Below are 12494 nucleotides of genomic sequence, written 5' to 3'. Positions count from 1 at the left end.
GTTCTGGCAGTCTGCGGGCCCCGCCAGGCCAAGTTAGTCAAGGGGGCAGTGACAGGCCCTGGGCTGCAGTAATAAAGCAATGCATGCAGATGAGGCGGTGAAGTGCTCAAGGCCTGGGCCTGGACACGCTGTCCCATCAGGGTGACCCTGGCCAACTGGAGGCCACCTCTGGGCTGTGATGGTCACTGAATGCCAAGCGCCTGTGGTCTCCTGCGTTACCATGTGGCATCCTCCTTAGTCCCACCATGCTGTGCCCATTTTACCGATGAGGAGATGGAGGCGGAGGGAGCCAGCCGCAGAGAGGCTGGGCCAGGGCTGCCTCCTGTCCTGGGGCAACAGCTAAAGGAACTGGGGCTCTCCTCCGGAGATGGTGGCCAGGGTTGCTGTGTAGAAGGATGTTCAGGGCTCTGCCGTCAGGCGACGTAATTGCCCTCTCTGAGATCGGTGATCTCTATCGGCCCACTTTACAGATAGGAGAAATGAGGCACAGGAAGAGACGCGACCTGCCCGCAGAGCCGGCAGTGTCTGCGCGGCGGGGCGGTCACGGTGGGAAGGAGAAGCGGCCGGGAGGCGCGCTCGTGCCCGGGGGAGGCGGAGGCGCGTCTTTCTGGCAGGGCGGCCAGAGGAGGGAGCGCCCCAAGCCGCGAGGTTGTCGGCGGCCGCCGCCCGGGTTTCCAGCCAAGCCGGGCGGGGCCGGGGTGGGCGGGGCCTCGCGGGCGGGTCCGGGTTCGGGCCCGGCCCCCACCTCCCGCCGCGCAGTGCCGTTCCCCTAGCGAGTCGTCGTCGCCGGTGAGTGGGTTCGGGGCTTCGAAGGGGCGGCGGGAAGGGGGCCCCGTGCGGCAGCGACCCACGACAGCGCCCGCCCGCCCGCCGGCGCGGGGCCCGAGGGGAAACTGCGGCGGGAGGTGGCGGGGACCCAGGGGGCGGCCGGGGAGCAGCACTAGGGACCCGGCCATTGGGTCGGCCGGCGGGAGGGGGGCGGTGACACCCCTCCCCCCGGCCCTGGCCTCAGCGGTCGGCGCTCCTGCGCGGCCGGGTTCCGGCGGGATTGGGGGCGCGGAAGGGGGAACTTGGGCACCCCCGCCCCGCCGCACCCCGCTGGGCCCTCGGGTCCCGCGGGAAGCGGAGCCGCGGGAGGGACCAGGCACCCCCGCTTCCCGCCCAATCCGGTAGTTGAGCAGCCGCGGCCGGCAGAGGGCGGGAGTGGAGGAGCGGGATACCTTGAGGATCACAAAGTGCCTGGGAGACCTCGGGCTCCTGATCCACTTGAGACACCCCATTTCTAGGGAGGAAACCCAGGCCAGAGAAGGGGAAGTTATTTGTCCAAAGCCAGTGAAGGCCCCGCGGAGCCTTAGGACCGGGTCCCTAGATCCCCGTCAAGTGCTCAGATGCACTGTAACCTACACGTCCCGGTGTGGGCTGGGCATCCGCTGGGACTTGCCTGTCCCCTGTCCCTCCTGCAAAGGAGCTGGGAGCCCAGGTGGGAGGGGTCGTGTTGTTCCTGGAAAACTGGGTCCAAAAGGCACAAGCAAGCAGGATTTATTCCTTCCAACAAGTAAGGAGAGCGCCTCGGAGCTTTCCCAAAAAAGTGTCTCCCCAAACAGCCAAACTGGGGAAGTTTTAAGCTGCCTATTCATGAAGGGGCTTGAGCAGAGGAGAATTCAACATAGAATTGGGGCAGAGGTCTATAGAGTCCAAGCTTTAGTTGATTGAAGTTACGACGGGTCAGCAAAGGTCAGCTTTTTGTCCCTTAGATTCCAGCTGATCTGGTAGCTGAGCACTTGGGGTGGGGGTAGGGAGATGTGTTTAAATTCTGCAAAACAGCTCAAAAACGTGTTTCGGGGTAACCTTTACCACTGAGACAGAACTGGGAGTCTTTACAACTGACTTATTATCTTTGCTATTGTTATTTCTCTTGCCTGATAACAGTTGTCTGTTCTTTCATTCCCTTAAGATTATTAGAGGCCTGTTCAAGGGCAAGCCCTGTGGCCAGGCTTCGATCACAAAACGGCTTAGGCCTAAAATGGCTTCTCTTGTGTCAAGAAAGCCATGCACGGTTCTCTTCCTTGGGGGGCACTCGACCCTATCTGCTTACAGGGGGGCTTCCAGCTGTGAACACATGGCTGAGTGCCAGAGCCAGCCTTGCCGAGGCCTGTGGCCTGGCCCGGATTGGGAGCCTCTCGGGCTGGCCTGCTAGGGCACGATGGTACCTGGTACCAGCCACATGCTGCAGGGTGGACGGCAGGGGCAGGGGCAGGACTCGAGCCTCCCCTAAGGATGTGTAACTGAGGGTGTCCCAAAGGGTCACGGCCAAGGATGAGGCTGTGTACGAGGAGCACGGCCCAGAGTGCCTGGTGCACAGCAGGCCCACGGCCCAAAGGCCAGGCTGCTTGGATGTGGGCCGAAGGCCCCAGTGTCTCTCTGGGGAGTGGCGTGGGGAGCCCGACACAGGGCAGCGGGAGGCCAGGGGCCGCTCCCAGGAAGCAGTATCTCTTGTCCACTGGTCGGGAAAGGGCTGAGGAGAAAGGCTCTTCGGGGAGCAAGGAGACAGGCTGCTCAGCTTCCGCATTGGGAGCCTCAGACAGAGCCCTGGGCCTCCAAGGGAGCCTCTGAACTGGGGGGAAACTGACGCTCACCCAAGAAACTGCCCAGGGGCACAGAGCAATGCAGCTGGGGTTCAAATGCTCGTGGTCTGATTTCAAAGCCCTGCTTCCTCCACAGTGCATGCCCAGAGGAGTGTGTGCCTGGAATGTGTGTGTGTTTGTGTGTGTGTGTGTGTGTGTGTGTGTGTGTGTGTGTGTGTGTGTGTGTGTGTGTATCTGCCTGGCCATGACTGAATGGTGTCCAGCTGGTTCAGCCAGAAACCAGAAACCGCTGACAGTGGATCGCTGAGCGGGGGTAGGGGAGGTGCTGACAGGGGGCGAGCGTACTTTGTGCCGTATACACTTTTGACTTTTCATTACTTCATTTCTGAATCTGTCTCTTATTTATATTTTCTTTTACTTATCTTTGATTGTGCAAGCAATGCCTGAGCGTGCTCTCTGTCTCAATAGTCATTCTCTGGAAAGCAGATTCCCCTTTGTCACCCCCAGCCCTACCCCATCCCAGACCAGCTGGGCTTCCAGACCTGCTGTCTGTTACATTGGATACTTTCATAATGAAAAAGATTAACAGAGGTTATAATGAAGACGATTAGCTGTGAGTCATTTAAAAAAAAAAAAAAAGGAGCCTTAAAACAGGTCCCTGAGACCATCGGTGGTGGCTTGAAGGAGACACAGGACCCAGGAGGGGCTGGGTACAGCCCAGGAGGTGGGGACCAGAGAAAGGGCAAAACTCTGTTCTGTTTCTGAGCAGCAGTTCCTGTCACCTTCTATAGGGAGGCCTCAGAGAACAGAAAGCTCCTCCCGAGGCCCACTGCCGCCACCTCCCCTTCACAGACGGGGCCGCAGAGGCCCAGGAGTGAAGCATCGCTAGGAGAGAGATCCTAGTCTCACCCCAGGGGCAGGGAGGATTCCGATCCTGAAACTGCTGTCCACGGGCCCAGCTGGGACCTGAGGCCTCGGCGGGGCTGGGACCCTGGCCCTGGTGCTGGGGAGGGAGAGTGAGGCTGTTGGTCCTGAGAGGATCCTCTGGCACCCAGGCAGGGGGTGGAATGGCTGAGGTGGGGTGGGAGTGGCCTGAGATGAGCCCTGGGCCCCCCGCAGGTTTCTGGGGCAGGGCTTAAGGGCCTTGTCACGATGGAGGAGGAAGCTGAAGAGGGGAGGTGACACAGCCCATCGTTGTGACTGGCTGTGTGGCCCAGAGCTGAGGCCAGCAGACTTCCAGATCAGGAGCTGGAGGGGTGTTTCAGGAAGTCTCAGAGTCACCCAGACCTGGAAAGTTCTGTGACTCCCTGTGCCTCGGTTTCCTCATCTGGAAAGTGGAGCCCACTATGGAGGCCGAGAGATGTGGAACTCGGGGCCTGAGAAGAGAAGCAGCTGGCCTCACCCCTGCGGCTGTTGTGAAGCCGCGATGACCCAGGATGAATACAGCCGGGCCCTGCACCAGGCTCCGCCCCCCACCCCTCCCGAAGGCCTTGCACGGTCTCCTGACCCCAGGGCCTCCGCTCTCTGCTTTGCCCTTCTTGGCCGTAGTTTCAGTGGCCCCAGGCCTTGAGGGCGGGGCCTTTTGGAAGCATTTTCACCCACTGAGCGTTGGGTGACCAACCGGCTGACGTTTTCTCAGCCTTGGGTCTGCGCCATGTGGCTTCTTCTCCTGGAGGCATGAGTGGTCCCCAGCACTGACCCCCACATCCCCTGGCTTATCCGGACCTCCCTTGAGCCTGCCCACAGCCCCACGAGGCACACAGTGCAGGTTACACCCACCTGATGTAAGGGGAAACCGAGGCCCAGAGAGGAGCTTTGGCTCGGCTTCACCAAGAGAACTGCAGGCAGGGCCGAGGTGGGCGCTTAGTCACCTTCTGACGGAAACAGATGAAGGGCGGGTGGGTGGCTTTGCGTCTCTGCCTGAGCCCTGCGCCCCCTCCTGGCCACTGGAGTGGCTCTAACCCAAACCCTAACCCTAACCCTAACCCCATCACGGGATGGATCTCCCTCAGGCCTGCTTGGGCCAGCTGCCCCGCCCTGCCCCACCCAGCATGACTCAGCTTGGTGGGTCCCCTAATCGGGTGATTCAAGAGCCTGGCAGTCCCTGTGAGGCCCCAGGAAGCTCTTTGCCTGGGCTCTCTCCTTGTGGGGCATTTGACCTACCTGTTTTCTGACCCTCAGGCTGGGCAGACCCTTTAATCCCCTTGGCCCAGTGGTGCATAAACACAGCAGCCTGGAAGGCTGAGCAGAAGCGTGGGCTCAGGCCTTACTCTGTCACCGCAGAGGGGAGAGCCACCACCTCTTCCTGGGTGTGTTTGTTCTGCACAGCAAGGGACCAGGGTGGTGGGCTCTCCAGCCCCGTCGGCTGGCACGCTGGGGATTTCCCGGGCACCGGCTGGGTGCCGTGGCAGGGTGACACGAGTGCCCCTGCCCACAACGCCGTGGGGAGAAGTAGGGACCCAGGCTACAACGTGGGTGAGCCTCGAACACACGCTCAGTGAGAGAAGCCGGACCCCAAAGTCCACATAAGGTGTGATCCCATTTGTGTGAAACGTGTGGAAAAGGAAAATCCACAGGGACGGAAGGCAGATGGTGGTTGCCAGGGGCCGGGGGAGGGAGGAACGGGGAGTGAGCTGATGGGTGGGCGTCTTTTGGGGTGGAACTTGGTAGAGATGGTTGCACGACATTGGGAAATGTACCAAATGCCACTGACCTGTGCACTTTAAAATGGTTCATTTTATGTTATATGACTCTCATTTCCATTAACCAAAAGCAATAAGAAATAGAAAACAAATAAATGATCAGCAAACTCTGAGGGGTCTTGATGGCAGGTGGGTCAGGGGTGGGGCTTAGGGACCGAAGCAGAGACTGTGCGTGTTAGTGTCCAAACCAGGGTCCTTCTTTTCTTTTTTTTTTGTTTTTTTTTTTTTGCGGTACGCGGGCCTCTCACTGCTGTGGCCTCTCCCGTTGCGGAGCACAGGCTCCGGACGCGCAGGCTCAGCGGCCATGGCTCACGGGCCCAGCTGCTCCGCGGCATGTGGGATCTTCCCGGACCGGGGCACGAACCCACGTCCCCTGCATCGGCAGGCGGACTCTCAACCACTGCTCCACCAGGGAAGCCCCTTCTTTTCTTTTTAATGTTTCATTTTGAACTAATTTTAGACTTGCAGTAAAGTTACAGTGGTAGTGCAGAGAGTTGCTGCGTACCCTTCACCCAGCTTCCCCTAGTGGAACCAGGAAATTCACACCGTGCCGGTAACCCTGCTAACGTGCTCAGCTGGCCCAGGACCCCATCTGTCTGGGATCCCACATTGCGTTTAGCTGTTATTTGTCCTTAGTCGGTGACATTTCCCTCCGTCTTTCCTTGCCTTTCGTGACCTTGACCCTTTTCAAGAGTGCTAGAGCGCAGGCCAGGTACTTGGTCGAATGTTCCTCCGTCTGGGATTGTGACGTTTTCTCATGATTGGACTGGGGTTTGTGTTTGGGGCACGAATACCAGAGCGAGTGTGTCCACCTCTGTGAACCGTGTCATGTGTCTTACACTGGTGGCATTAACCTTGGTCACCTGTAAAAGGAGCACTGCTGAGAGGGAGGGGGGCCATTCTTTTGGGACAAAGTGGGCATAAATTGGGACCTTCCTGGGAAAAGGCACAGTTCAGCCCCCGACCCCCTGGGCCTCCGTGTCCCTACCTGTGTGTGAGAGTCAGTGCGAGGTGAAGCCCTCCCACCTGCCCAGCTCAGGTCACGGTCCAGGGGAGCCCTCAGGCACTGAACACAGCTTGTTAGCGCTGCCGAAGGGCTGTCACTTGGCTGCGGGTTCAACACGTTTATTAAGCAGGCTGAGCAGGGCTGTGCCCCATGGCGTAGGTGAGAAAGCCGGCTGAGGTGGCCTGGGCTCCCCCAAGACGACACAGTGGTGGCTGGGTCCCAGGGCTCCACATCCACCTGGCAGCAGCACAGGGCCAGTGCTCTCCTGGCCCCGGGAGAGGTGGGCCTTCGTACTGTGGTGAGATCAGACCCTCGCCCCCACCCCAGGAACACTTGTGTGCACCCTGGAAACCAGAGGGCCGGGGGGTGGGGTGAGAGGGGCGGGGGGAGAAGCACAGGAACCTTTACTTGTCACCAGCCAGCCCTGGGCAGTGTTCGTCCTCACGGCTCATCTGTGCAGTGATCGTGGGGAATGAGCTCGCTGTCCCCACTCGACAGGCGAGAAAACTGAGGCCCAGGGGGGGAGGAATCAGAGTCACTAGATGGCAGAGCCGGATTCTGCTGGATGCCTGACACTCTCCGACTGTTCCTTTTAAAATTATGCTCATTATAGACATTTCGGAAAGCAATAACAAAGCGTCGTAAATCCCTCTGCTGAGTGTGGGCCTTAGACTCCCAAGCTACCCGCTTGTGGAGGGGCCCTGGGCAAACGCCCCCGCCGCTCTGCACCATGGGTCCGTCGGCAGGTGGGATAAGATGGTGTGGGACCCTCAAAGGGTGAGGACAGAAAGACAGTGTTTGGGTCGGGCCTGGGCCTGGGCCAGGCTCACAGCCGTTCCCCAGGAGGTGTTTGTTTTATGAGGGTGATGGCTGCTAACGTCTTCACGCACTTGTTACCGTTTTTAAAATGCATATCCATTTTTTGCTAAAATTGGGATAATTCTGTATCAATTTTATATTCTGCTTTCTGCACTTAATGTTATGTTGAGGACAGTTTTCACATCATTAAAGAGTCCTCCAAGCTGGACTTGGGGGTTGACCCATCCTTAACAGTCCCCGGTGTTGGGCACTGAGGTTGCTTCTGCATCTCACGGAGCTTTGTGCCGCCCCAGGCCAACCGCTGCCCCTTCTGCCCTGGGCAGCCTTCGCCCTCCACCCGGAAGCCCCGATGGCTCCCCACTGCCTCCGGATACGCACGGCCTGTTCCGGGTACCTGCTGCCCTGTCTGCCTCGTGCCTCTCTCCTCCCCCGCCGCAGTCCCCTCCCGTGTCCTGGGAGAAAGTGCTCCGTGCCCTTCCAGCACCATCTTCTCTCTGATCCCGGGTCGGGGTGCCCTGTCTGAGGTCTGGGCCTCTTCCGCTTCATCCGCCGTGGGTGCCCAGCCCCCACCCCAGCAGGCCGTCCTGCAAGTTTGCTGAACGTAATCCATCTGTGTGGCTTCTTATCTCCTACAGACACTCCGGCTTCTCCAACTAGAGTCAGGGCGTGTTAGCAGGAGCTCAGCCCCTTCATTTTGTGGTGGGGAAACCGAGGCCCAGTTGGGGGTGCTGATAGGCTTGGGGTCCCACAGCAGGTTAGGCAGAGCTGGCCCCCGACCCCAGCCCAGGGCCCCGCTTGCTGTCTGGCTGGACTCTCAGCCCCAATGAGCTCAGCTCCCCGGGAGCCTTGAGCACTGCGGGGCGCCTAATAGGTCCTCAGCGCAGACCTGGGGGCTGCTGGGCAAGGGGGAGTGTTTGACGAGCAGAACGGAGAGACCTGAAGATTGGGTCCCCTCTGTCCCTGCCTGGGGGCCTCCAGCCCTGGAGGTGGTGGTGACAGCATCCAGGCCTTCCTTGCCCTGAGCCCCGTCAGCCTCTCAGGGCTGCTGAGGGGCCCTCACCAGCCTTAAACTCTGTCCCTTTCCACCCACCACGTCCATGGCCCTGGGCGTCAGGGCCCAGCAGCTTTTCGACCTGGGCAGAGCCTGACCCCAGAGTGCTGTGTGACCCCAGGGAGGCTGTTTTCCCTCCCTGGAACACAGGGAAGGGGAGGTGATTTCAGGGTGGGCCCGTGGGATGATGTACAAAGAGACCCCCCTACACTGGGCTGGACCCAGGTCGGCCACGTTGATGTCCTGTTCATTTGCCGGAGGCCACGGTATGTTGGCGGGGAGCGGGCATTCGAGCCAAGCTCTGTCTGCTACCTGTTGTTGCATGAATGACGAATGACTGAATGAGAAGTATTGGAGCGTCAGGCGCAGGGTGTGGACCGAGGCGGCATCGCATACCGCCTGGGGAGGGGGGCTGGGCAGCCTTCTTGGTGGAGGGGACCCAAACTGGCCGTGATTGAGGCAGCAGAGAGGAGGGGGCACTTGCCAGGAGACCCAAGGTCAAGGGTGAGGGTGAGAGCGCACAGGAGCCTGGCAGGGGTGGACGTGCAGCCGACAGGGCAGCCTCGTGGGTGGGGGTGGGGGTGGAAGCGCACTCCCTGGGGCCCTTGGGCTGGGTGGGGCTGCAGGGCGGACTCAGCACCGGCCCCCCAACCTCACACATCTTTTCTGCACCTCCTGCTGTTCCATCAGTTGACTGGTTGATCCATGAGTGATGAGGGGCTGGTAACAGACCCACCCCGGGTTTGTGCACAGTAGGTCCTCAGGAGACGCCAGGGGAGGCCCCGCCCCAGCTCTGGAGCATCGCCGCCTCTCACCCCAGCCCTGTCTTCTCTTTCAGAACTTTCCGGAACAGCAGCTGCAGCAGCAATGGCCCCGCCCTGGGTGCCCGCCGTGGGCTTCACGCTGGTGCCCAGTCTGGGGGGCTTCCTGGGCTCCCACTATGTCCGCGGGGAGAGTCTCCGCTGGTACGCCGGCCTGCAGAAGCCCTCGTGGCACCCGCCCCGCTGGACGCTGGCTCCCATCTGGGGCACGCTGTACTCGGCCATGGGGTAGGTGGGCATGGGTGCTGGCCTGGCAGCTGGGCCTGTCCACCTGCCGGGGCAGGCAGGGCAGGGCGAGGCCCAGGCCCGAGGGCAGAGCTTCTCCTCCAGAGCGGGAGCTGTGCAGGTGTTCCCGGGGCAGTGGGTACCACTTCCTGGCCTCGTTTGGCAAGTGAGGGTGGAGAAAACTATGGGGCCTGTTGGTTGCACAACTGAACTTTTTCCTCTGGGGCCTTTTGGGAGGGGCGGGCAACCCCGTACTGGCATTCTGGCTGTTTTCACAACAGCAGGCTGAGGCCGGCTCAGTGTGCAAAGTTCAGACGTGGGCATGTGGATGCTTCCAAGGTCGGTAGCAGTAAGAACAGCAGTAATAGTAGCCATCTGTCGAGCACCTGCCCGGTGACAGGCTTCGTCTCGGTTAATTTTCACGACCCCCCCATTCGACAAGGGACCTCCCACAGACACAGGGCTTTGGAGTCGAAACCCTACAGGATTTCCTGGACTAGACCCAGGAACTGCCACCAGGCAAAGCAGGACTGGATGGGGGAGTGCCCCCCCACGCCACCCCCCGGTGGCTCCAGTGGGAACCGCACCCAGGAGACTGGTCGGCTTCCTACCCTTCTCTGGAAGGTTCCCTGCATACTGGTTCTGTGCCAGCCCAGTGCAGGGTGGGGCTGCAGAGGGCAGGTAGCAGAGACCAGGCTGATGCCCCAGGGTTCTTTTTTTTTTTAATTTAAAAAATTATTTATTTATTTTTGGCTGCGTTGCTGCACGCAGGCTTTCTCTAGTTACGTCAAGCGGGGCCTACTCTCCTTTACGGGGCGCGGGCTTCTCATTGCGGTGGCTTCTCTTGTTGTGGAGCACGGGCTCTAGGCGCGCGGGCTTCAGTAGTTGTGGCTCACAAGCTCAGTTGCTCTGTGGCATGTGGGATCTTCCCGGACCAGGGATTGAACCCGTGTCCCCTGCATCGGCAGGCAGACTTTTAACCACTGGGCCACCAGGGAAGTCCGCCCCAGGGTTCTGATGGGAGTAAGATAGTCCTGGAAACCTGGGTGTCACCTGGGCCACACCCTCTGCCAGCCCCAGGCCCTCCTGCATCCTGCTTTCTCCTCCCAGTCCCGGCCCAGGCACCACTGTTTCTGCCTTAACTTGCTCCAGCCTCCAGGCCTCCCACCGCCATCAACATCCTGATGGAGCATAAATCTGGCACCTCTCTTGTGGAACCCCGTGGAAACTCCTTGTGGCCCAGATAAGGTCCAACCCCTCACAGAATAAAAAGCCCAGGCTCTGGCCTCAGACCACCCGGGTTCAAATGCTGACTCACCTACTGATTGCCTGCCACGAGCCCTTAGCGCTTTGACTGTCTGTGCCACAGTTTCTGCACCTGTAACATGGGAGTGGTAGTACTGCCCATCTCATGACGTTACCATGAGAATGAATGAGCTAATGCTCGGAAGGAGCGGTGCCTGCGTGTGTAAATGCTGGAGGGCATTAGCTATTATTATTGGTGGTGTTATTGTTGTCCTTGTGGCCCTAAGAGCCCCATGACCAGGCCTTCTTCTGCTTCACCTCCCCAGTGCCCCCCAGACTTCACCAGTAACATAGGCTCACTCAGGGGTCTCGTGCATGCCTCTAAGCCTTTGCATATCCTCGTTGCCTCCCCCTGGCAAACTCATACTCATCCTCTAAGGCCCAGCCCAAAAGTCCCATCCTGTTTACTTGCATGCCTTACGTGCTTCCCCCTTTATAGAACTGATGAAGATAATAATGTCAAATATTTATTGAGTGTCCCATGTGCCAGGTACTGCCCTACGCACTGCCAGTGTATTAAGTAGAATCTCCACAGCAACCCCGTGAGAAACAAAGGCCCAGAGAGGTTAAGCAACTTCCCAGAGGCCACACAGCAGTCAGTGGCAGGGCATGCCTGAGCCATCAGTGTGTGGTCCCAGAAGTGAGCTTGGCTTCTAGCCCTGCAGGGAGGCTCATGGCCTCTTCCCTGTTGGTGCCCTGACCGGCAGCCTCTCTTTCAGGTATGGCTCCTACATGATCTGGAAAGAGCTGGGGGGCTTCTCGAAGGAGGCTGTGGTTCCCCTGGGCCTCTACGCTGGGCAGCTGGCTCTGAACTGGGCATGGCCTCCCCTCTTCTTCGGTGCCCGACAAATGGGTTGGGTAAGTGTGACCTTGGCTTGTCTCCCTGGTCCCTGGAGACGGCCCCTCCCTTGGGGGACATGGGGCATCACATCCCAGACTCCCAGGGTCAGAGTCTAAGGGCGGGGGCAGGGGAGGCACTTGGCTGCTGGTTCACGTCTCCTCAGAAGCTCTTAGGGGACCAGGGCCCCTCAGCTGCTCTTCTTCCAATGCAGGAAGCCTTGTGGGGCTCTGATGGGTTTAGGGGCCGTTGGTATAGGAGAACCCACATTACACCTGGTGCTGTGCACCCCACACATGACATAGTCAGGGAAGGCAATTGTTCCCATTTTACAGATGAGGAAACCGAGGCAGAAAAGGGGGAGGGGCTTGGCCAGGTCACTGAGAGGCAGATGGAGAGTTCCCTCAGGCATTGTGGTGGTGGGCAGCTGGGACACACAGCCCCATGGGTACGTGGAGCCTCAGGCCTCCCTGTCGTCCCTCTGTGTCTGTGCAGGCCCTGGTGGACCTCCTGCTGATGGGTGGAGTGGCGGCAGCCACGGCCGTGGTCTGGCACCACGTGAGCCCACCGGCCGCCTGCCTGCTCTACCCGTACCTGGCCTGGCTGGCCTTTGCGGCCACGCTCAACTACTGCGTCTGGCGGGACAACCAGGACCACAGCCGTGGCCGTCGGCTCTCGGAATGAAGGCGCCCCGTCCTCCGAGGACTGCAGCCACTGCGGGTCAGGCGTTGCTGGTGGTGGTGGCCCCCGGGCTCTCCTGGCCGCCAGGCTGCCTGTGTGTCCGGTCTCAGCCCAGGGGTCACCAGCAGTTTCAGAGGTGCTCCAGGCCGAGCCCCCACCCCAGAAACAGAATCCTGTGCTTTCTGCACTGCTCGAAGCTCGCTGTCAGAATGTGGAATTTTATAAGCCAAATAAAGTTTTTCAACCTCCTGGCAGTGGCCTTTTTACTTGGGGGGGACCCTTGGCCGTGGGGAGGGCGAGGGGCTCGTCCTCTCGCTGGATGTGTCCGGGTTGTACCATCCAGATGACGCTGGGCCCGGCCGGGGCTTCGCCACAATTCTCGGGACCCTTCCAGGAGCGGAGGTGGCCCGTCCAGGGTGGAGCAGCAGACACTGGCATAGCTGCAGCTGAGGAAGGAGGCC

The 12494-nt window shown here is 59.9% G+C and overlaps 1 protein-coding gene across 2 annotated transcripts; it reads left to right on the top strand.

Annotated features, from left to right (window-relative positions):
* Positions 1-670: 670 nt before the first annotated feature.
* Positions 671-12181, top strand: TSPO (translocator protein). 2 transcript variants are annotated; one of them, XM_030855713.2, is made up of 4 exons: positions 671-789; positions 9002-9212; positions 11234-11372; positions 11848-12181. In XM_030855713.2, the coding sequence occupies exons 2-4, from the start codon at positions 9031-9033 to the stop codon at positions 12034-12036; spliced, it is 510 nt and encodes a 169-aa protein (XP_030711573.1). In that variant the 5' UTR covers positions 671-789; positions 9002-9030; the 3' UTR covers positions 12037-12181. The 2 variants fall into 2 exon arrangements, with proteins under 2 accessions (XP_030711573.1, XP_069902551.1); XM_070046450.1 differs by having other exon boundaries at positions 11222-11372.
* Positions 12182-12494: the final 313 nt, after the last annotated feature.

Source organism: Globicephala melas, chromosome 10 (assembly GCF_963455315.2).
Source record: "Globicephala melas chromosome 10, mGloMel1.2, whole genome shotgun sequence".
NCBI lineage: Eukaryota > Metazoa > Chordata > Mammalia > Artiodactyla > Delphinidae > Globicephala > Globicephala melas.
Note: the sequence above shows the minus strand (reverse complement) of the source record. Positions and strands in the feature narration are given on the sequence as shown.

Excerpts from the sequence above, each read along its gene's own strand:
- TSPO (XM_070046450.1), top strand. The coding sequence starts at position 9,031 with ATGGCCCCGCCCTGGGTGCCCGCCGTGGGCTTCACGCTGGTGCCCAGT. Across the intron at positions 9,213-11,221 it reads ACGCTGTACTCGGCCATGGG|CCTCTCTTTCAGGTATGGCT; the intron begins GTAGGTGGGCAT and ends CCTGACCGGCAG. Across the intron at positions 11,373-11,847 it reads GTGCCCGACAAATGGGTTGG|GCCCTGGTGGACCTCCTGCT; the intron begins GTAAGTGTGACC and ends GTGTCTGTGCAG.